The following is a 24,896-nucleotide window of genomic DNA, read 5'->3' on the forward strand; positions in this document are numbered from 1 at the left end:
ATAGGGTGCTATTTCGGACAGTCTTAGAGACACTTAGAGGTCCGTTAACATAACCCTTCCTTCATTTTCTCTTTCCTCCAACGTCCCCAATAAATCATTTCCCCTTCCCCTGCCTCCTCTTCCGCCTCATCTTTACTGATGGGTCGACTCTTTCTAAAGATTTTGCATCTAGAGAAGCACTATAATTTCACCTCTCTCTCTCCCTCCCTCTTCTCAGAGCCTTCTCTCCAATTTCACTGGTCATCTCTCTTCCCCGCCCTCCCTCCTCGTCTCATGTTCCTGTACCTTTCAGGATGGTTTGATGCTGCTTGGCAGAACAGATGAGTCTGCTGATACCCTCGATGACCTGGCTCTTAGAGTCGACATCCTTCTCCTTCGGCTTCTTACCCAGGAATATGGTGGGAACTACAGACACAGAGAGAGAGAGACAGAGAAAAAGTCAACCTTCATTATAAATGCAATAGGATTTCTATAACTATAGAACCAGGAAGACTATAACAGTCACATACTGTAGGAAGAATGACTGAAGAACACCCCAACTAGAAGGAATGCATCTATTCCACTGACCATTCAGCACTAAAAACGTTGTTGTTGTTTTTTTAAACACTGAATTACTTTGATTTTGCCATAGAAAAGTGTTATTCTAAAACTCTTTACCCTTCTTGTTCTTCTCCTTGGTGACCACGGTCATGGCCATGGTGCCGACCTGGGCCTGTGTCTCACTGCTGCCCCCTCCTGGTAGCCTGCTGACCTGCAGGGATCTGAAGGCACTCTTCAGGGTGTTCTTACAGCCTGTGTCACGCCGCTCGCCCTCTCGGCGCTTCTCCGCCAGCGACGCCAGCCAGTAGTCCACCTGCAACCCAATGGCGTCCACACCTTGGGACATACTGGGGCTCCTGGGACAGGAAGAGGAGGGTCACGAGGACGGGTTAGGATACAATACGGGAAAGAAAAAGTTATGGGAGATTCTTTGCTAAAAGTGTAAAAAGTCGTGTTCATTTGTGAGGTGTAGGGAGGAGGTATTCAGCGACAGAGAGGGCTATGGATTCAGGGGCATACATTTCATACGGTGCATCAACCCTGACCCTGAGTTTGGCTATAGAGAGGACAAGAGAGTCTGTTACAGCACCAAACCCCAAAACAATGATGGGCTATAACGCTAGAAGCTGCTGATGCATCTGTGGTTGTTTTTAGATGGTCAGAGAGGATCACTGCTCTAGAGTTTCACCAGGGCAGACATGAAGGGGACATAACGAACCTGAGACGGCTGACCTGAGGAGAAGAAGTGTGCTGGTAATATTCCCCCCTCTCCCTCCCTTCCTTCTCTTTTGCCCCTTTCCTTCTTTCACTCAAGACAGGGGTAGGCAACTCTGTCAGGTCAAGGGGGGGCCACAGTGTGTCTACTGTTTATTGGTTCTCGTTCCTTTCAGGGACTGATTTAGACATTAAAAAAGGTGTGCAGACACTCTCTGGCACTTCATTGATCCACTAACGATTACTCAGAAAGAGAGGAGGAAACGTAGCAGCTCCTGAGAACTGGAATTACCCAGCGCCTTATAATAAGAAATAACAGCACGAAAGACTATACCCAAGCTAGAGGTTCGGGTGCAGACTTACCCCTGGACTGCGAGAACACTGCTCATAGAAGGAGAGGAGGGGGGAGTGGCAGCCTCTTTGATCAGCCCAGTGGGAGAGCCGTGGGAGGGAGGGGACGTAGAGGGAACAGCCAAGCTCACTGCCACGCCCTCTTCTGTGTCTCCTAGGCGACCGCAGGGGCAAGGGATGGAGGTGAGATTGTCATTATTTGTAATATTATCAAGTAAATAGGCCTGGAAGATGGAAATTTAGCAGTAAGAGCGTGTACTTCTTCATTGGTTTTTAAACCACCTACCTGTAGAGGAAGTGTCTGGCTCAATCAGACCAACCTTCACCAACTGAAACACATGACAACATCCTGTTACTACAACATCAGGACAAATACCTCATATTCTAAACACCCTAAATCAGCTGAGGAGTTACTATCCAAACTAGATGTCCATTTTCAACGGTAGATCTATGGAAGGGTCTACAGAGAGACCTGGTTTATTATATACGTACCCCAATAAAAGGAATGAACTTCTGGTAGGAATCTTCATCGTGCCTGAACAGAGACAAATAATGAGTTATGACCAGTTACATGGGTTTTGAATTAAATACTATCTTGTAGTTATTGCTCCGGTTAAGGTATGCGTTACACCCTGACAGTTTGTGTGTGTGTGCGTGGGAGTGTGTGCGTGCGCACGTCCACTCACATCCTGTGTTTGCAGGTAAGCATGGCCTCAGCGATGGGCAGCTGGTGTGTGACGGTGGCTCCACTGATGTACTGGGAGATCCTACCGGCCACGTCCAACAGGTCTGCAGCACAGGGGACAGGAAACACAGATCAAAGATTAGAGGTCAGAGGTCAGGCTCTAAGTGCTAACTTTATGTATCCAGTGTGTGTGTTTGTGTGTTTGTGTGTGTGTGTGCGCGCGCGGTTGTATGTGTACCTGTCTGTGGGGGTTCAGAGCGGCTGAACATGTCTCTCCACGCCCCGTCTAAGAACGCAGAGCTGTAATGGTTGTCTATGGCACCCAGGTGCTTAGCAACAGGATGAGAGCCTATAAGACCATGAGAGAGAGAGAGAGAGAGACAGACAGATGATCTTTTAGTGTACGTGATCAGCCTGACAACTCTTTTCCATTATCAACCCATCACTACGCCTGTCACCATGGATACGGACAGAAGGTGCCATTGTTGTTTGTCTCACCCAGGGGCACCACCAGGAACCTCAGGTGGTTGAGCCAATCAGAGGTCTTGCTTGCCAACTGTGTGACGAAGAACTGCAGGATGGCACCAAGGTAGCTCTGACTACCCACCACTGCCACCTTGACCGGCCTGGGCATGGACGAGTTACAGTTACAACTAGAGAGGAAAGTAGAGAGGGGGAGGGAGAGAGAGAGAGGGGGGTTAAAGATAATCACATAACCCAGCTATGACACCCACCAAGTAACGATGAGCACGGTTAATCGAATATCCAGATATTCGAACGGAAGCTAGCATTCGACCACCTGAGTGAGCGTGTTCATTTTTTGTGATTTTCTTTTTAGGCCTACTTTGACAATGAAAAAGCTTTGCTATAAATGTAATTAGACTATCCTTGTGACCTACAAGGATATATACCATGACATTTGAAATACTTAATAAAAAATAAAAAATAAAAATGAGAGAGGAGAGGAAATGAGAGAGGAGAGGAAATGAGGAGACCGTTTTCCGAATCAACTCAATATTGTCTGTGACTGTGTGAGTACTGCGGTCTAAATATTTCATAGACAGTGAGATTAATAGAGCATAGATAATGTGTTAGACCAACAGACTCACAACTCTGTGTCTGTGTGTGTGTGCGCGCGTGAGCATAAAGTGTTAGACTTACAACTTCTGGATGCGTGTGAGGACAGCAGACAGCACCGCCTGGATCTCAGCTCCTGAACAGGTACACACCACCGGGTGCCTCTGTACCTGCAGCTGCTCCCCCACGTACTGGAACACACACACACACACTTAAAGAACTGCGGCAACATATAGGTTTGTTCTGACACAACACACACGGTGTGCACGCGCCAGTGACGTGCGGGAGGACTCATAACCCGCAGTGCCCGCGGTTATATCTGCGGGGTGGATGAGTTTCGGGTCATTAAATATTGGGTAGATCAAGGGCGGGTTGAATAAAGAGAAAAAAATACCTTAAAAAAAATCCATAATTCTTGTGCAATTTAGGCTACATTTGTTTTTCTTTCATTATTTTAGGTTATCTGGTATTAGTGCTTAAGGGGCTAACTGTACCCACCAAATAGCTTACACGGCAATCGCCAAATGCATTTGGGAACGGGCAAAATAGTTACCGTCGATCCACAGAGGCGAAAAAGGACAATGTCGAAGTTGAATTCAATAAGAGAAAAGCTGCGAAATGGAGAGTTGAAAATAAAGAGAAGGGAGGGCCAGCAAAGTCATGTTTGGGAACGATTTGGTGAAGTGGTAAAAGAGGATGATGGCAATGTGACGTTATGTGTGATGATTGTGAGGCGCTATACAAATTTGAGGGTCACAAGACGGGGACTTTACATAGGCCTATGGCACGTCAAGGGAACTGTAGCCCACTGTTCAGATGGGTTAAATGGAAACTGAAATCAGGACACTGACTGTAGGTCCGCTCACATAGCCTTAATATTAACTCCTGCAGAGTTAAGCATTTCTTGCAGTAAAATGATACACCGAATGAAGTTTAAATTTTGACTCAGGAAGAGGAGTGGATGAATATGAATTCTTTCTTTCAGCATATTGAGAGAATGCGAATGCGCAGTTAGATACCGTATGTAGAGGTGCTATCTTTGCCAGCATCATAAACGCTGATAGTATTTCAACCACATAAAATATGCATCCAAGCCGAACTGAAATAAGTTGGGTCGTTTTCACAGTTTTGTATTTCCATACAACCGGTCAAACTGCACAGAAAATCTTTCCAGTTTTATTTGAGTTACTGCATTTTCTCCCCGGTCCCTAAACGTCTTTGCTCCCGAAAAAGAAGGGAGATCACAGAGAAAGCTTTAACCAATGTCAACTACGGTAGATTGAAGCATTAAATTCTATCGATTTATGACACTATTCTGGTCATCAAAAGGTTTATTTAGTCTTCTAGGGCAACATATGATGACAGAAGTGAAGCTGCGTGTTTTCTAACTGTAGACAAGGTGACGGAAAAAAAAATGGCCTACCAAAATATCAGAAACGACAAGAAAGAATCTGCTCGGAAAAATCGTTCCGCCACACAGGATGTTAATTGTGGAGGACGGGCTTGTAGCGGAATAGTATCAAATACATCAAACACGTGGTTTTTCCAATGCCATTATTATGAGCCGTCCTCCCCTCAGCAGCCACCACTGTTCCGTCGTCTCTGACTGTAGCCTACGGCGCATTTTCTATATTAGCTGGTTAGGGTCGGACGCTGGCCTCGGATTTTCACATATAGTCAGGCTGTTACGGATGGATTGGTTATTAACACCACTAGCACACACACACACACACACACACACACACACACGGTTCTTACCTGGCCCTGCCAGTCGGTGCCATTGACCAGGATGAGACTCTCAGGCAGAGCTGCGTCAGACAGAAGGATCTGGTTCAGCTGATCATACACCGCCTTCCTCAGGACCTACACGCACCGCGCGCACACACACACCACGCACACACACACACCACGCACACACACACACGCGCACAAAGTGGAGCAGTTTCTTTTTAGATGACTCAACAACACATACATCATTCATTCTTAGTCTCGTCATCATGGGTACATTCATGTTCTTTATTTAGACAAGAAGAAGGGAGTAGGTGGAGGAGAGGAACGGAGAGATCAAGATGGAGAGAGACGATATTTTTTTTCTTGGCATATACTGTGCTCTCCTTAAGCTTGTTTTTTTTTTTAACCCAGGTAAGTTGACTGAGAACACATTCTCATTTACAGCAACAACCTGGGGAATAGTTACACGGAGGGTGGGATGAATGAGCCAATTGTAAACCGGGGGATGATTAGGTGGCCATGATGGTATGAGGGCCACATTGGGAATTTATCCAGGACACCGGGGTTAACACCCCTACTCTTACGATAAGTGCCACGGGATCTTTAGTGACCACAGAGTCAGGACACCCGTTTAACGTCCCATCCGAAAGATGGCACCTTACGCAGGGATATATATATATATATATTATTTTGTTGACCAGAGGAAAGGGTGCTTCCTACTGGCCCTCCAACAGCATCTGGTCTCCCATCATTGGATGGATGAGATGTGACAACTGGAACTATAGGACCCCCTGCTATAAGAAAGAGTGTGTGTGTGTGTGTGTGTGTAATGGTGAGAGGTTAGCGTGTCTTGGGGTTATGATATTTATGCCTCTGTAACGCTCACTCATCGTAATCATGGTGCTATCCACATTGATGTAGAAGTGATTAGAAACACATTCTATTCTTATTTACAACAAAAGTGACTCCAAAATGACACAATACATTATTTACCCTTCATTTCTATTGGGGCACAAAACAAACAGCAAATGCATCCAACAAGTTTGTAGTCATAAGCTTGATGTAGTCATTGCGTGCTATGAATATGGGAACAAATACTCAACTTCTGACTCCTTTAACACACAAGTGAATTTGTCCCAAAAAATGGGGGACTACGTACAAAAAGTGCGGTAATTTCTAAACGGTTCAGCGTGGATGAAAACACCCTCATATTAAAGCTGTCAGTCTGTACTGTAACCTCATAGTCATTGTATCATTTCAAAATCATCCAAAGTGCCGGAGTATAGAGCCAAAGCAACAACAAAATGTAGCACTGTCCCGATACTTTTGACGCTCACAGTAGTTTTAAGAATGTGTGTGTGTGTGTGTGTGTGCGTACATGAGTTACCTGTGAGCAGTGTCCCAGTTCGGGGGATCTCTCGCTATCGGAGCTGTTGGTCCTCCCCCCTTCACTGATTGGTTTAGACAGCTGTCTCTCTTTCATAGGAGTACTGCTCTGTCTCTTCTGTTTGGGGGTGGGGCCTCTGCCGTCCAGCCTGTGAAACACACACACACACACACACCTTTTAAAGAGACCAATCCCCCCCGTTCGACCAGTGTGGAGGGTATTACGCGTTTGTGTTAAAACTCCAAACTGACCCCAAACCCTTTCCTCTAGGGTTGAAGGATTGGAACAGTTCTACCTTTGAGGAAAAAATGCACATCTGCAAAGGCACCTGGGAGGTTGGTTTGGTATCAGGCATGTGTCATTTTGTTGGAGTCACTATGGCAAGAGTCTGTGTGTGTGTGTGTGTGTGTGTGTGTGTGTGTGTGTGTGTGTGTGTATAGTTACCTGGGGGAGGGCATGGTCTGTCCTCCTCCACTCTTGCTGCTCTTCAGGGGCGTACGGGGTTTCTCAGCCCCCGACACCGTAATGCAGGGGCCCTCCGGAAACATCTCCTGATCCGTCAACTCCTGCACACAGAACACACACACAGATTAGCTTGAGCTCAAAACGGACCGCTACCTCTTACACAGCACACAGAGCCTGTTGGCGCATCTCACCAGCGTGTCCGTCTCAGAGAGGGTCTCCGCCTCCAGGTTGCGACTGCGAGAGTGTTTCATCTCCACAGGCCGCTGCTCCCCCTGCTGGAGACACGCGGGGAAACACAGTCACTACCACACATCTCACCTAGCCACGTATTACCAGACTGATGATCGCGGGATGACCGCTGCGCCGTGAAACTCGCGAGATCCGGCTGGTTGATGTGAATCTCAAACCTTCACCTTCGTCCTCTTTTTTTTTTTCTTCTCTCGAACATTCCTCTCTGTTGTCTCCATTCTGTTTTAAGCCCCTTCTCACAAGATTCTTCAGGGACCGAGAGACTGAAAAATTGTTTCTATCTCAAGGCCATCAGACTGTTAAACAGCCATCAATAACAGAGAGGCTGCTGCCTACATACAGACTTGAAATAATTGGCCACTCTAACAAATGGATCACTAGTCACTTTATTAATGCCACTTTAATAATGATGTTTACATATCTTGCATTACTCATCCCATTTGAATACAGTATATTTTATACCATCTATTGCATCTTGCCTATGCCGCTCGGTCATCGCTCATCCATATATTTATATGTACATATTCATATTCCATCCCTTTACCTAGATGTGTGTGTATTAGGTAGTTGTTGTGGCATTGTTAGATTACTTGTTGATATTGCTGCCCTGTCGGGACTAGAAGCACAAGCATTTTTCGCTACACTCGCAATAACATCTGCTAACCACGTGTATGTGACCAATAAAATTGATTTGATCCCTTACACCCCCCCCTCCATCCTTTAATGCATTATTTATCTCCCTCTCCCCTCCCTCCATTACTCACAGGGCTGAAGCAGGCGTCTCGTCCCAGGCTCCCTCCTCTGCTGTTCAGGCTGGTGATTTCCGTCTGAGAGCTGGACTGGGACATTCCCTCAAAGAACGGCCTGGATGGACACACACACACACACACACACACACACACACACACACACACACACACACACACACACACACACACACACACACACACACACACACACACACACACACACACACACACACACACACACACACACACACACACAAAAGTTAGCACCGACTGTAACATACATGGAATGGTGTGTTCATAGTGATCAGTATTAGGACTTGAGAAATAAAGTTTATCATTAGAAAGAAGATATTCTTCTCTTTTCTGCTGTATGTATTAAACATTTGTTTTATTCTGCTGTTGCTAGCGATGTTCATAACATTGTGAAATAAAAATCCACTTTGTGCAATCCATACAGTGCATTCGGAAAGTATTCAATGCTGCAGAAATGTTTTGGTACCCTTACCAGATCTGTACCTCGACACAATCCTGTCTCGGAGCTCTACGGACAGTTCCTTCGACTTCATGGCTTGGTTTTTGCTCTTACATGCACTGCCAACTGTGGGACCTTATATAGACAGGTGTGTGCCTTTCCAAATCATGTCCAATCAATTGAATTTACTACAGATGGACTCCAATCAAGTTGTAGAAACAGCTCAAGGATGATCAATGGAAACAGGATGCACCTGAGCTCAATTTGGAGTCTCGTAGCAAAGGGTCTGAATACTTATGTAAATAAGGTATTTCTGTTTAAAAACGTTGAATACATTTGCTAAAATGTATTTTTTGCTTTGTCATTATGGGGTATTGTGTGTAGATTGTGGAGGATTGAGAGGGCCTCCCGAGTGGCGCAGTGGTCTAAGGCACCGCATCGCAGTTGCATGCTGTGCCACTAGAGATCCTGGTTCGAGTCCAGGCTCTGTCGAAGTTAGCCGCGACCGGGAGACCAATGGGGCGGCGCACAATTGGCCCAGCATCGTCCGGGTAAGGGGAGGGTTTGGCCGGCAGGGATGTCTTTGTCCCATCGCGCTCTAGCGACTCCTGTGGCAGGTCGGGCGCAGTGCACGCTGACACGGTCGCCAGGTGTATGGTGTTTCCTCTGACACATTGGTGTGGCTGGCTTCCAGGTTAAACGGATATTGTGTTTTGGAACTCTCGGCTCTCGACCTTCACCTCTCCCGAGTCTGTACGATGAGACAAGACTAACTACCAATTGGATACCACGAAATTGATGGGTAAAAAATAAACATTTAAAATATATTTTTTTTAAGTCACTGAGGATTTTTTTTTTTAAATACATTTTAGAATAAGGCTGTAACGTAACAAAATGTGGAAAAAGTCAAGGGGTCTGAATACTTTCCGAATGCACTGTATGTCAAGAGAGTGTAAGGCATTATTGGGTTAGGTGTGCTGTGGGTTCTGGTTGTACGCGTGTGTATATACACGTGCTTGTCACCATAACACCTACCTAAGTTTAGGTTTGGGTGTGCTGAGGATGCTGTCCGTCTCTTCCATCTCAGGTCCACTGTCAGAGGGGTTGTACATCTCCAGACTGTCATAGAGCTCATCTAAATCCTCCTCCACTTCCTGGATCTGTTCACTAGATACATGCTCCAGACCAAAACCCACCTACACACACACAGACAGACAGACAGACAGACAGACAGACAGATCAACATATTACACGGGTACAGAAGCATAGCTCTCACTCATACCAACATCACAAACAGAGGCATAGTCTTATGACGCACAGACATGGAAAAGGAAAAAACACGAAAGAGTTGTATTACCACATCTATCTCTTTGTCTATCTCGCACACATACTTGTGTGTAGAGCAACACCGTCAAATTGTGTAGAGCAACACCTTCAATTGCAATTATAACGTCTGCAACTTGCACAAAACAAGGTGTTCGGAGAAGTGAAACAGAGAGGGGGAAGGTGTAGGTGTAAGACAGAGAAAGTAAAAAGTCGGCGTTTGAGTGAAGAACGTTTTTGTATCTCTCAGTCGATTAGAGAGAGAGAGAGAGAGAGAGAGAGAGAGAGAGAGAGAGAGAGAGAGAGAGAGAGAGAGAGAGAGAGAGAGAGAGAGAGAGAGACACACACACACACACACAGCCCCATATAGTCCCCCTCAGATCCAACCTATGCCCCTCCTGCCCACCCCACGCCCCCCCACTCCCGCAAAGAGGGCCTCAACATGAAAGTCACACATACGCCCAGGCCGTGAGCAGGCAAACAGGCCCAACCCCCACTCTTACACTAGCCCAAGCCAATGGCATGTACCAGATGATCAGCAGGCTCTGCTCACACTTACTGGTCTGAGGCCAAACCACACAACTAACATTGGAAACTTTATGGAACACAAAGGCTTCACTATCTCACCCTCGAATATCCAAGGCCTGAGGTAATTTGCCTTTGGCCTAAAGAGCAGGAACCTGGACTTCACTAAAGAAATCAGAAATACAGACATTGTCATCCTACAAGAAACATGGTATAGAGGAGATGGACCCAATGGTTGCCCTCTAGGTTACAGAGAGCTGGTAGTCCCATCCACTAAACTACCAGGTGTGAAACAGCAAAGGGAATTAGGAGGTATGCTAATTTGGTATAGAGCAGACCTGACTCACTCAAATTAATCAAAACAGGAACATTTTACACTAGGCTAGAAATTCAAAAGGAAATTATCTCAACAGAGGAAAACATCCTCCTGTGTGCTACCATACCTTAACGATGACAGCTTCACCATCCTAGAGGGGGAGAGCCACAATTTCCAGGCCCAAGGACATGGGCTCCAGAGTGGCACGGCGGTCTAAGGCATTGCATCTCATTGCTAGAGGCATCACTACAGACCCTGGTTTGATTCCAGGCTGTATCACAACTGGCCGTGATTGGGATTCCCATAGGCCGGCGCATAATTGGCCCAGCGTCGTCCGGGTTAGGTTTTGGCCAAGGTAGGCCGTCATTGTAAATAAGAATTTGTTCTTAACCGACTTGCCTAGTTAAATAAAGGTTAAATAAAATGCTAGTCTGTGGCAACCAAAATGCCAGAACTAGACACAAGAAAAGAACCTGACACCCTCAGCACACAGGGGAACAAACACATACCTGGAGGTGACAGCATTCCCTCCCCCAAATACCACCCTAGGCACAACTACGACAACATAACCAACAAAAACAGGACAACTCCTGCACACTGGGTATGTACATAGTCAATCTAACCACTTCTGGGAAAATTGGAACACACAAAGAGTTATCTATCCAAAATGTAGATGTATGGATAAACCAATACTCCAGTCTTTTTGACCCGATACCAAAGAACAGCAAAAAAATTATACATGATCAAATACAAATCTTAGAATCAACTATTAAAAGACTACCAGAACCCACTGGATTATCCAATTATATTGAATTAACTACAGGACAAAAACACTCTAACCCAAAAAGGCCTGCGGTGTTGAAGGTATCCTCAATGAAATGATAATATACAAACCACAAATTCCAATTGGCTATTCTTAAAAATCATCCTCAGCTCTGCCATCTTCCCCAATATTTGGAACCAAGGACTGATTACCCCGATCCACAAAAGTGGAGACAAATTTGACCACAATATCTACCGTGGGCAACAGCAACCTTGGGAAAAATCCTCTGCATTATCATTAACAGCAGACTCGCTCATTACATTGTTTTCACTATGGAAATGTACAAATGTCAAATTGGCTTTTTACCAAATTACCGTACGACAGGCCACGTATTCACCCTGCACACCCTAATTGACAAACAAATAAACCAAAACAATGGCAAAGTCTTCTCATTTGATGATTTCAAAAAAGCTTTTGACTCAATTTGGCATGAGGGTTTGCTATTCAAATTGATGGAAAGTGGTATTGGGGGAAAAACATCCAACATTATAAAATCCATGTACACAAACAACAAGTTTGTACGGGATTTTTTTTTAATGAAATGTATGAATTGTATGCATTCACTACTGTAAGTTGCTCTGGATAAGAGCGTCTGCTAAATGACTAAAATGTAAATGTAAGTGTGCTGTTAAAATTGGCAAAAATCACACACATTTCTTTCCTCTGGGCCGTGGGGTGAGACAGGGATGCAGCTTAAGCCCCACCCTCTTCACCATATATATCAACGAATTGGCAAGGGCACTAGAACAGTCTGCAGCCCTCGGCCTCACCCTACTAGAATCTAAAATCAAATGTCTACTGTTTGCTGATGATCTGGTGCTTCTGTCCCCAACCAAGGAGGGCCTACAACAGCACCTAGATCTTCTGTACAGATTCGGTCAGACCTGGGCCCTGACAGCAAATCTCAGGGCCCAGACAAAAATAACCTCACTTGCTTTGGCAATGTAAACATATGTTTCCCAGCCCCTTAAATTGAAATTGAATTGAGGGAGAGTAAAACAGAGACAAGGCGAGAGAGAGAAGGCGCGATAGCGAGATGCCTACCTCATCAGAAACCTTGAACCTTTTCAGCAGGGCCACAAACTTCTGCTTGATGTTTGGTTGCTGTAAGAGAGACAAGTATTATTTCCCCCTCGGGGTTAAGTGTTCTGAGAAACATGAGTTCGAAAGAAAATGAAAACAAGCGTTTCTTATAGAACGAGCTTAAGGGGGTCCCTCCCCGTGTCAGTCCGTTTTTCCTCCGTCCGCTGCCTTTTGAATATGACCCATCTACAAAGACTTGAATGCATATGAATATCAACAGACCAGAGAACAGATCATTTAAGACGCTGCTGCAGTCCAAGAAAAATGATGCTCAGGTGTTTTACAGCGTATTCTATTATATAGTGACTGGTGCAGCCATGGCCTCATTCTGCACGCATGTGTGTGTGTGTGTGTGTGTGTGTGTGTGTGTGTGTGTGTGTGTGTGTGTGTGTGTGTGTGTGTGTGTGTGTGTGTGTGTGTGGAGTGTTTGGATACATTTTCACAATTGTCTGTTTGCCTCCTGGGAAATGTAATTACACACATTGAAGAAGAAAGGAAGGAACAGAGTGATTGCAGAATTAAGGACAAAGGAGGGAGAACAATAGAGGGAGGTGCAGAGACGAGGTTTGAGAGCAGGAGAACGGAGTGAAAGAGGGATGGGAGGGACAGAAGGGTTTCTCACTCTAGTGATGGATGCGTTGGAGGTGAGCTTCCGTCTGGGCTTCTTCTTCCTCACCTCATCCTCTTCGTCGTACAGATACTGACAGAGAGAGAGAGAGAGAAGTGGAGGGGAGAACGAGGAAGACACAGAGAGGGGGGGAGGAGGGGGAGAATTGGAGAGTTATTCAGAGCATGAGACACACACTCCCAGCAGGTTATTTATACCCTACCAACCGTGACCTCCTTCTCTCCATCCTTTCACTAGTCCTCTCCTTCACTCCTCGCCCCTTACGTACCCCCATTCACTCTATTCATATGTCCCCCCTCTCCTTATCTTTTCATTCTGTCTGTTTGCCGCTTTCTCTCCTCTCCTTCTCACTCTATCACCTCCCTCCCTCCCTTCTCCCTCTCTTCTCTTCACATCCCCTGGGCTCCAGGTATCTCTGCTTCACAAACAAGGCAGGACAAAAGACGCGTGCACGCGCGCGAGCACACACCTGGCCGTGGATCGGGTCGTCACTGCCCTCCTGTTCTGAAGAGTAGCTCTCCTCCTCTTCCTCAGAATAGTTATCAATGTCTGGAGAACGATCTGGAGAGAGACGGGAAGGAGAGAGAGAGGTGATAGAGGGGGAAGGAGAGGGAGAGAGAAAGCATTAATGGTTAGGAAGGGAGGAGAGGAAAAGTCTATGAGGGAGTAGAGAGATGGAGCAGAGAGATGGGGCAGAGAGGGAGAGAGTGATGGAGCAGAGAGAGAGAGAGAGAGAGCGAGAGCGAGAGAGAGCGATGGAGCAGAGAGAGCGAGAGAGAGCGAGAGAGAGCGATGGAGCAGAGAGAGAGCGATGGAGCAGAGAGAGAGGGAGATGGAGCAGAGAGAGAGAGAGAGATGGAGCAGAGAGAGAGAGGGAGCAGAGAGAGAGGGAGCAGAGAGAGAGGGAGCAGAGAGAGAGGGAGCAGAGAGAGAGGGAGATGGAGCAGAGAGAGAGGGAGATGGAGCAGAGAGAGAGGGAGATGGAGCAGAGAGAGAGGGAGATGGAGCAGAGAGAGAGGGAGATGGAGCAGAGAGAGGGAGATGGAGCAGAGAGAGGGAGATGGAGCAGAGAGAGGGAGATGGAGCAGAGAGAGGGAGATGGAGCAGAGAGAGGGAGATGGAGCAGAGAGAGAGAGAGAGATGGAGCAGAGAGAGAGAGAGAGGGAGAGGGAGCAGAGAGAGAGAGAGGGAGCAGAGAGAGAGAGGGAGCAGAGAGAGAGAGAGGGAGCAGAGAGAGAGAGAGGGAGCAGAGAGAGGGAGATGGAGCAGAGAGAGGGAGATGGAGCAGAGAGAGGGAGATGGAGCAGAGAGAGGGAGATGGAGCAGAGAGAGGGAGATGGAGCAGAGCGAGGGAGATGGAGCAGAGAGAGGGAGATGGAGCAGAGAGAGGGAGATGGAGCAGAGAGAGGGAGATGGAGCAGAGAGAGGGAGATGGAGCAGAGAGAGAGAGATGGAGCAGAGAGAGAGAGAGAGAGAGATGGAGCAGAGAGAGAGAGAGAGGGAGCAGAGAGAGAAAGAGGGAGAGGGAGCAGAGAGAGAGAGAGGGAGAGGGAGCAGAGAGAGAGAGCAAAACACAGGGACTCATAGATCCCTTACCAGACATCTTGGCCTTGGGTCCCTCGTGGTCGATGGGCTGGCTGGAGAGGGAGTAGACCCTGACCTCTGCCACGGGCACCGAGGCATCCTTCAACTGGCTGTGGAGCCCCAACACCTGGGCCCCCTCACTGGGATGCTGCATCACCTGGACATGGGACATGGGAGGGGGGGTGGAACCAGGGGGAAAGATGAGAGTGAAGACAAAGGGATAGAAGAGAGCACACAGAGAGAGAGAGAGAGAGAGAGAAAATAGAAAACAAGGGAAACAGAAAGGGATTACCACATATTCTGTACAAAGGCTGGTGTTCAGAACAGCATCAGCTCTCCCCCCCCCCTTCTCTCTGCAGTCTGGTCACACCCTGGCTGTGTTAATGAAGTCTGCACATCCTATTACACAGGCAGCAGTCACACACACACACACACACACACACACACACACACACACACACACACATGCAGCAGCTACAGCGCAGTTCTTTTATTCAACTTGAAAAACACTGCCAGAGCTTTGGGGAGAGCGGGTCAGAATGACATGGAGTGTCGTGACAGAGTGTTGCGGTTACACTGAGGTTCACTAAAGGCTTGATAAAAGGTGTCGCTGGTTGAATGAAGGTTGAATAGAGGTTAGCTAAAGGCAAAATAGACTTTAAATACCAACTGTTGGCTACTGTGAAGATAGATCTACGTGAAGTAAGTAGCCTTGTCTGAGCCAGAATGGCCCTCGGGGCAGGAGCCTATTTCCTTCCTGTACGACTTGTAAAAGGTGTGGTTAAAAATCGATCAAATATAGGTTAAACCAAGGATGATTCGAGATGAAATAGGAATCGAATTAAAAAAAAATGTTGAATAGGAGGTTAAGGTTGAATAAAATGTTGTTGTTTTTTTAACAACGGAGGTTAGCGCCGTACCTCGGCCATGTTGATGTGACCCAGCGCCAGTGTCTTGTAGCCCAGGATGGTTCGGTTCTTATAGCGTTTGCGGCGCTGCAGCATGATCTGGAGCTTGTTGGCGTCTCTCTTCAGGAAGTGGGGGTACTGTGAGGGCACACGCAAACACAGAGAGAACCATGACCATCTGGTCGTCAGACTGCATAATCACACAGATATAAAAAAAAAAAAAAAAAAATCGGAGTGTTCCGTAACGTTCCTGATCTGCGACCGGTATGTGACTCCAGGATGGTGACAGGTCACGTCTCATAACCCCCCCCCCCCAAATCAGACTAAGCCACAGTGACGGAGCGCTACGCAGCAACTTTCAACGGAAAGTTCAACCATAGTTGAGCCAAATTGAAGATATGAACTCACCCCAGTTCTGCAGTCTGTAATAACCCCGTTACCCCATGACCAGAAACAACTGATCTTTGATAAATGTGACTGTTTTGTGTGTTTGTGTTACTAATACCCCAGAATTGCTGACTACTCGTTTCTGATTGGCTAGAAGGGCATTCTAGAACGGCCATTAAAACCAGATAAACGGGACAGATAATAATATAATACCTAGGGGGGAAAAAAATGAACTCCTCGGAGAGCTGAGGAAAAGTTAACGTACAGTAAAAAAAAAAAATAATAATCATGAGGCGGCGCACGTCCAGAGAAAACGATTTAACGTAGAGGTGCTGACTAACGGAGAATAAACTGGAAGCTAGAAAAAAAAAAAAGAGTCGCACACTCCATATGTACAACCTCCCAGTAACACATCGGGTAATAATTTTAAAAAACACCCACGTTTCGGCATCACTGTGCCTTCTTCAGAACATCGGTGTTTATCCCTTACTGAATAGGGCCAGGACACTTGAACATTTGACCTGGTCAGGGAAAAAAAAAGTGCTGGCTGTAGATGTGAGTGGTGACCCCATTCCTATGTAAATAGCCTCAGTTGCTAGACCAGCCCTACTGAACAGTATGTGCAACAGTAGTAGTGTGCAAGGCCAGCCCTACTGTATCTGTAATAGCAGTACTAGTAGTAGTAGTAGTATTGTACCTGTAGAGAGAAGGTGAGCTGAAGGTCTGTCTCTGTCAGTCCCGCTGAAGACAACAAGATCTCATTGGACCTCAGGATACGCTTAGAACCCTGAGAGAGAGAGAGAGAGAGAGAGAGAGAGAGAGAGAGAGAGAGAGAGAGAGAGAGAGAGAGAGAGAGAGAGAGACAGGGAGGGAGAGAGAGAGAGACAGGGAGGGAGAGAGAGAGAGACAGGGAGGGAGAGAGACAGGGATAGTAGATCATGAATAGTGGGGGAAAAAAGAGGTTGAGGAGGGATGGAGGGAGGATAAATCTGGTTAAAGATGATCATTGACGTACCACAGAGTCCAAACAATCAGCCTTTAATCAACAGAGACAGACGGGGTGGATGGATGGATGAGAGGGGGAAAAGGATGGAAAAAGGGAGAACAGGGGAGTGAGAGGGGAGGACAGAGTATAAGAAGAAAAGAACAAGAGACTAGTGATGGAGAGTAGAGGAGGGAGAGATGGAATTGAGGAATGCTGGGCATTGAATAGAAGAGAAGAAGTGTGGGGGGGGGGGATGGGTAGAATTCAATGAAACAGCATTATAGTGATCTCGGGTCAGGCAGTACCTGTAGTTTGACAGCGATGACCACAGACGTCAGGTCTTTGTCCAGCTCCTTCAACATGATCAGCTTTTTCAGGGTCAGGTTGAACAGCCTGGAAGAAGACAGGAGAGAGAGAGAGACAGAGCAAAATGCACCGCAGTCAATGTAGGTTATTCGAGAACACACGGTCACTACAAGGAAGGTACCGTACACAAAACCACATTACACAACCTCAACGTTTGATTAAGCGTCATGGTAATGACACATTGTGGCTGCTTCCAAAGTATTACGTTAAAGACTGAAAATGGAGACGAGACCTCCCCCACCCCAACCCCGCCCCCTCCCACCAACAGAACAGTCCAACCAGAAGGTCAGTGTGTTGAATTATTCACGTCTGGGGCCTCAGACACAACGCAAACTAAAATAGGCCTGGGCAGAGAGATGTAGGGAGGGAGAGGGGACGGGAGTGGGGCAGGGGGAGGAAAAGAGAGATGATCGAGAGATAGAGATGATCGAGACAGACAAGCAGGGCTAAATCGCTGCTCTGCTAATGTGGTCTGGACACAGCAGGGTAACGGCTGCCGTAAAGAACTAGTTAGTGGACAGGACAGACAGCAACATCGGCTCCATTCCAAACCAACCCTCAGGCCCTAACCCGTAACCTCTAGTCACATTAAGCCAGATATAAAATCAGGATTGGATAATGTGGTAATACTAGCTTGAACTTGCCTAGTCTTGTAAACTCAGACCCTAGGCGACAGGGACTAGGTTTCAATGACGGACTCTTTTGGCAAGTTTGATAACGGGGGGAAAAAAACTGTTCTGGGGTGGGTCCTCTTCAGACAATTCTAAAAAAAAAATCACCAAGCAGACTTGCTACAACGGCCCAGTTCAAAGCCAAAGTTTGCAGGCAAAAACTTTGCAGTGGTTTAAGTGAAGGTAGTTAACACAACCTGGGGCGGTGGGTAGCCTAGTGGTTAGAGCGTTGGGCCAGTAACCGAAAGGTTGCTGGATCGAATCCCCGAGCTGACAAGGTAAAAGCCTGTCGTTCTGCCCCTGGGCCGTCATTGTAAATAAGAATTTATTCTTAACTGACTAGTTAAATAAAGGTATATATATTTTTAAGCCACTTGTGAAATGCACTCATTAAAAATAACCTCTGACCTGCATATAACCTCTAGCTACCATATTGTATTTTATTCAAGCTGATAAAGTAGTGACTTAGGCAGGGACGTAGTTCCTCTATGCCAAAAGAGTCCATCATTGAAACCAGGCCCTAGTCACTGATGCCTAGGGTCGGCTTTTCAAGACTACAACTTGCCCTCTGATAGGTTAGGTGGAAAACATGCAAACCATTCAGATCTGGTAAAACCAGCCCCTTTGGGGGGGGGGGGGGGTAAGGGGTAAAACTAGCCCCTTGGGAGGTAAGGGGTAAAACTAGCCCCTTGGGAGGTAAGGGGTAAAACTAGCCCCTTGGAGGTAAGGGGTAAAACTAGCCCCTTGGGAGGTAAGGGATAAAACTAGCACCTTGGGGGGTAAGGGGTAAAACTAGCACCTTGGGGGGTAAGGGGTAAAACTAGCCCCTTGGGGGGTAAGGGGTAAAACTAGCCCCTTGGGGGGTAAGGGGTAAAACTAGCCCCTTGGGGGGTAAGGGGTAAAACTAGCCCCTTGGGGGGTAAGGGGTAAAACTAGCACCTTGGGGGGTAAGGGGTAAAACTAGCCCCTTGGGGGGTAAGGGGTAAAACTAGCCCCTTGGGAGGTAAGGGGTAAAACTAGCCCCTTGGGGGGTAAGGGGTAAAACTAGCACCTTGGGGGGTAAGGGGTAAAACTAGCCCCTTGGGGGGTAAGGGGTAAAACTAGCCCCTTGGGGGGTAAGGGGTAGGGCGGTATCCAGATTTTCATACCGTTTCTGTACCATACCGGGATATACGGAATTACCGGAAGTGCACACAGGGGGCACTATTTATTTTTTTACACACAAAACTATTTAGGCAAAAGGGATCTTGATCCAGAAGGGGAGTGAATATCTCTGCAGTAACCAAGAAGCTTGATCTTGACATCTAGCCACTTAGCTAACAAGTTAACAAACCAAATGTATAGCTGGAGCCCTGAGCTGGATAGAATTACACATCTTAGATTTCTTATAGTTATACTTAACTTACTGTATAGTTATAAGCAGTGGCGTATTGAAAATCATACCGTTGGTATTTCGAAATACCCCGGTATATGAGACTGGTCATAAATGGTCTTGGGTGGATTTGGGAACTGGTTACAGAAGGGCTGGGGCCTTCCATTAGTGAGGTAGTAATGCTGATATGGACAGGAGGTTAGGGTTAACCACGGAAATTCCAGAAGAGAGAAATGTCTGAGTAAAAAAACATGATCCAGACCTTAACGCCAGACGTTCATTGTGCTGAAAGTTGATGATCCGTGTGTTAAAGTATTTATTTCACTTTTATTAAAAGAAACGTGATGATGGATTAAGGATGACAAGGTAGGTCGTCGAGGACATGATCCTACCTGTTAATTGTTTTATTTTAATTACAAGTCCATATTTCCAGACAGGAATGTGTTACATACTGTGAATATTCATAATCACTTTAGGAGTATCATGAAACATTTCCATTAATTACGAATATAAAGTACCTCCAACACCTACATTTTTAGAAGAGACCATCCGAAACAAATAAACATTCGTAAGCCAAATTCATAATAAAGTTTCTTGAATGGAGAGCAAGTCTGCCTGACTGTCCAGTGCCTGACCGTATTCGCAAAGTGTCTCTGAGTACAGTAGGAATGCTGATCTCGGATCAGGTCCTCTCTGTCCGTATAATCTTATTCATTTATGAATTAAAAAGGCTAAACTGATCCCAGATCAGCACTCCTACTCGGAGTTACTTTGTGAATACAGGCCCAGTAACCTTTACTACCACAGCTCCCTCCTGCTCTGTTGCTAGGCTGAGATAATGTCTACCTCTCTCATTGACTGCCTGTCTCATTGACTGCCTGTCTCATTGACTGCCTGTCTCATTGACTGCCTGTCTCATTGACTGCCTGTCTCATTATGGAGGCCTCTACCTTACAGAGACATTACTCACTGCTATCACAAACCCCAGCTAAAAACTCTGTCTCTCTCCCTCTCTCCCCCCTCTCTTGGTCTCTCACAATTCAATTCAAGGGCTTTATTTGCATGGGAAACATATGTTAATATTGCCAGAGCAAATGAAATAGATAAACAAAAAGTGAAATAAACAATAAAAATTAACAGTAAACATTACACTCACAGAAGTTCCAAAAGAATAAGGACATTTCAAATGTCATATTATGTCTATATACAGTGTTGTAACGATGGGCAAATAGTTAAAAGTACAAAAGGGAAAATAAATAAACATATGGGTTATATTTACAATGGTCTGTCTCTCGCTCTCTGTGCCTCTCTCCCCCATCTCTCGCTGTCTCTCTACCTTCCTCTCGCTTTTTCATGCTCTCTCTCACTCTCTCTACACAAGGGTCAGACAGACTTGTAAAACACAGAGAATCCGTGTCTGTCATAAAATGGTACCAATCTGTGTGAGTGTGTGTAACGGCGTTCGTCGGAAGAAGTGGACCAAAGCGCAGCGTGGTAAGTGCTCATGATTTACTAAACAAAGAAAACACACGAACAAAAATAACAAAGCGAAAAGCCCACAGTTCCGTCAGGTACAAAATACCAAAAAGAAAACTACCCACAAACACAGGTGGGGAAAAGTCTGCCTGAGTATGATTCCCAATCAGAGACAACGATAGAACAGCTGCCTCTGATTAGGAACCATACTCGGCCAAAACAAAGAAATACATGACATAGAATGCCCACCCCACACCCTGACCTAACCAAATAGAGAAATAACACGGCTCTCTAAGGTCAGGGCGTGAGAGTGTGTCAGGAGTGAAACGGTGCTTGCCAAACTACGATACAAAGCCTTTGCATACATTCCCCGCCGTGGCTTCTAGTAGAGAGGAATGAATATGGGACGAAACTGTGATATTACCCACCAGGCTGTTGGAGGGGATTTAAATACCTGACTGCAGCTTTAAGAAGCAGTTGCAATATGGTTCCCTTGGTAACAGAGACCATCATGGGACTTGTAACCTTGCTGTGTCATACAAGCAAGCTGCGTCCAAGACACATGATACGCACCTCCGCACCTCCCCACCTTTCAACTTCCCTCTTGGGCAGTTTCTCAATTTGACCTTCAGGAAGCCTCCCCTCTCCCTCCCCGTTTCTCCTAGGTAGTGGTTCGGTGATTAGTAGTAAGGCAGGGAGAGTCATTGTCAGTAAGAGTTAAGAGTCCCCCCCTTTAACACATTCCCTCTCCCCTCCAGCTCTTCTTTGACATTCTCTCTCTCTCTCTCACACACACACACACACCTCATTACTACCAGGCACTCTCACACACACAGCTATTCTATACCAAGGACAGAAAAGACTAATCAACTGCACAAACACACACACACTGCTTCCAACCAGCGGATTCATAACAAACATCACTGCGTGTCTGTCTGTCTGTCTGTCTGTCTGTCTGTCTGGCGGCAAGCCAGCCTTCTATAGAGTGTCTAGTTATTTGTCACCTGTCCAGAGTCACTTAATACTCTCAGTCCAAAATGGTAACCTATTCCCTTTATACAGTATGGATGTATTGTTACACTCAGGCTTCAAACTCTTCTACTACCCTCAGACTAGAGGTCGACCGATAAATCAGCATGGCCGATTAATTAGGGCCGATTTCAAGTTTTCATAACAATCTGTAATCGGCATTTTTGGACGCCGATTACGGCCGATTACATTGCAATCCACGAGGGGACTGCGTGGAAGGCTGACCAACTGTTACCTTGGCTCCGTGCTGCACTCGCGTAAGTTGCTAGCTAGCATTAAACTTATCTTATAAAAAACAATCAATCTTAACATAATCACTAGTTAACTACACATGGTTGATGATATTACTAGTTTATCTAGCTTGTCCTGCGTTGCATATAATCAATGCGGTGCCTGTTAATTTATCATCGAATCACAGCCTACTTCGCCAAACGGGTGAAAAAGCACAATCGTTGCACCAACGTACCTAACCATAAACATCAATGCCTTTCTTAAAATCAATACACAAGTATATTTTTTTAAACCTGCATATTTAGTTAAAAGAAATTCATGTTAGCAGGCAATATTAACTTGGGAAATTGTGTCACTTCTCTTGCATTCAGTGCAAGCAGAGTCAGGGAATATGCAACAGTTTGGGCCGCCTGACTCGTTGCGAACTGCGTGAAGACCATTTCTTCCTATAAAAGACCGTAATTCATTTGCCAGAATTGTACATAATTATGACATAACAATGAAGGTTGTGCAATGTAACAGGAATATTTAGACTTATGGATGCCACCCGTTCGATAGACTGCGGAACGGTTCCGTATTTCACTGAATGAATAAACGTTTTGTTTTCGAAATGATCGTTTCCTGATTTGACCATATTAATGACCTAAGGCTCGTATTTCTGTGTGTTTATTATATTATAATTAAGTCTATGATTTGATAGAGCAGTCTGACTGAGCGGTGGTAGGCAGCAGCAGGCTCGTAAGCATTCATTCAAACAGCACTTTCCTGCGTTTGCCAGCAGCTCTTCGCAATGCTTGAAGCACAGCGCTGCTTATGACTTCAAGCCTATCAATTCCCGAGATTAGGCTGGCAATACTATAGTGCCTATAACAACATCCAATAGTCAAAGGTATATGAAATACAAATGATATAGTGAGAAATAGTCCTATAATAACTACAACCTAAAACTTCTTAACTGGGAATATTGAAGATGTTTTAAAAGGAATCACCAGCTTTCATATGTTCTCATGTTCTGAGCAAGGAACTTAAACGTTAGCTTTTTTACATGGCACATATTGCACTTTTACTTTCTTCTCCAACACTGTTTTTGCATTATTTAAACCAAATTGAACATGTTTCATTATTTAATTGAGACTAAATTGATTTTATTTATGTATTATATTAAGGTAAAATAAGTGTTCATTCAGTATTGTTGTAATTATCATATATATATATTTTTTTAAATGATCCGATTAATCGGTATCGGCTTTTTTGTTGATCCTCCAATAATCGGTATCGGCGGTGAAAAGTCATAAATCGGTCAACCTCTACCTCAGACGCACCAATTTCTGACCTCTCAACTCTGACTCGTGGTCGTGTGCTGGTGTACCGATGCCTGGTTCCTTTGGTGTGGCCCCCCAAAGGGGTAGAGCTTACCCAAAAGCCTCTTGAGGGGGGGGGTTCAAATATCAAAAGGGCACCATGTGAGGATTTAATTTATCGGTTCTCCCCACCAGCCTTCAATCCTTCACACACATCTTACAGAAAGGCTCCTTCAATCGGCATGAGGGAGGGAAGGAGGGAGATAAGAGAAAGGAGGAGGAAGAGGGAGGGAGGAGGAGGGGGAGAGCGGAAGGAGGGTGGAGGACATTAAAACAAAGTATTTATATAGCCCTGGTTCTGAGCCATTTCAAAGGGAAACTGACAGTGTTAAAATAGAACTGTTGGAGTGTAGAGTGACCAATGACTATCAAGGGAGACACACTCTGGAGATGAATGTCTATGTTGTTGTTGTTGTTAAGACAACTGTACAAACCCTCGGCATAACCACAATGTAGTGTTTTCCTGTAAGGACACAACAGATTACATATTTAGTACAAGTACAGTACATTCCCAACTGAATTCTCATGTATTCTGGGATTCGTCAAATGAAAAGCAGATGAGCTCAGTTGAGACAAAGACGTCGTCACTGGTTGTGTTGCAATTCCGATTTCGACCCGGTTGGTCGTGTTGTGGACAAACAGAAACAGGGGCCATCTTCGCTAGATGTACAGTCGAACAGAGAGAAACTGTCATCATTGGTTATATTATGGTTGAGATGGTGTTTCCGTTGGCCGGGAATAGACGGCTTTTGGCCCATTTATTTTTTAAAGCCGATAAATAAAATTGGCACCGGCCAATTGTCCAGGAGAAGAATAATAAATCCCATTGCGGAATAATGCTTTTTAATTGTGCGAGTGTGGACAGTACATTCGTTATGCATCTTATTTATCATGCGTACAGCATACAGATACAGAGCCATTGAGCGTAAAATCTGTCAGACAGCGCGTGAGCTGCTGCTACAGCATCTCAAACAGCAAATCCATAGGCAACAGAAATCAAATTTTATTCGTCACATGCGCCGAACACAACAGGTGTAAACCTTACAGTGAAATGCTTACTTACGAGCCCCTAACCAACATTGGAGTTTAAAAAAATATATATTAAAAAAAATACATATAACTATAAGAATTAAAAGTAACAAGTAATTAAAGAGCAGCAGTAAGATAACAATAGCGAGACTATATACAGGGGGGTATCGGTACAGAGTCAATGTGCGTGGGCACCGGTTAGTCGAGGTAATATGCACACGTAGGTTGAGTTATTAAAGTGACTATGCATAGATGATAACAACAGAGTAGTAGGGTGTAACACCTCCCTCCGCAACTGGATCCTGGACTTCCTGACAGGCCGCCCCCAGGTGGTAAGGGTAGGTAACAACACATCCCCCACACTGATCCTCAACACAGG

General features: G+C 45.6%; 1 protein-coding gene across 1 annotated transcript in view; it reads right to left on the reverse strand.

Moving 5' to 3' along the window:
* LOC115198465 (phosphofurin acidic cluster sorting protein 1) overlaps nt 1-24,896 on the reverse strand; it is a 52,594-nt gene that overhangs the window by 5,365 nt on the left and 22,333 nt on the right. Inside the window, exons 2-23 of the mRNA XM_029760426.1 lie at nt 17,288-17,375; nt 16,695-16,784; nt 15,623-15,748; nt 14,715-14,859; nt 13,588-13,679; nt 13,113-13,190; nt 12,452-12,511; nt 9,456-9,616; nt 7,964-8,063; nt 7,142-7,225; nt 6,930-7,051; nt 6,486-6,633; nt 5,126-5,230; nt 3,452-3,558; nt 2,789-2,943; nt 2,529-2,639; nt 2,292-2,394; nt 2,098-2,140; nt 1,892-1,934; nt 1,618-1,759; nt 658-896; nt 286-405 (exon numbers count right to left, since the gene is read on the reverse strand). Of these exons, the coding sequence (XP_029616286.1) occupies nt 286-405; nt 658-896; nt 1,618-1,759; nt 1,892-1,934; nt 2,098-2,140; nt 2,292-2,394; nt 2,529-2,639; nt 2,789-2,943; nt 3,452-3,558; nt 5,126-5,230; nt 6,486-6,633; nt 6,930-7,051; nt 7,142-7,225; nt 7,964-8,063; nt 9,456-9,616; nt 12,452-12,511; nt 13,113-13,190; nt 13,588-13,679; nt 14,715-14,859; nt 15,623-15,748; nt 16,695-16,784; nt 17,288-17,375 (2,462 nt within the window). The remainder of the gene's footprint in view (nt 1-285; nt 406-657; nt 897-1,617; nt 1,760-1,891; nt 1,935-2,097; nt 2,141-2,291; nt 2,395-2,528; nt 2,640-2,788; nt 2,944-3,451; nt 3,559-5,125; nt 5,231-6,485; nt 6,634-6,929; nt 7,052-7,141; nt 7,226-7,963; nt 8,064-9,455; nt 9,617-12,451; nt 12,512-13,112; nt 13,191-13,587; nt 13,680-14,714; nt 14,860-15,622; nt 15,749-16,694; nt 16,785-17,287; nt 17,376-24,896) is intronic.

Source organism: Salmo trutta, chromosome 8 (assembly GCF_901001165.1).
Source record: "Salmo trutta chromosome 8, fSalTru1.1, whole genome shotgun sequence".
NCBI classification, from domain to species: Eukaryota; Metazoa; Chordata; class Actinopteri; order Salmoniformes; family Salmonidae; genus Salmo; species Salmo trutta.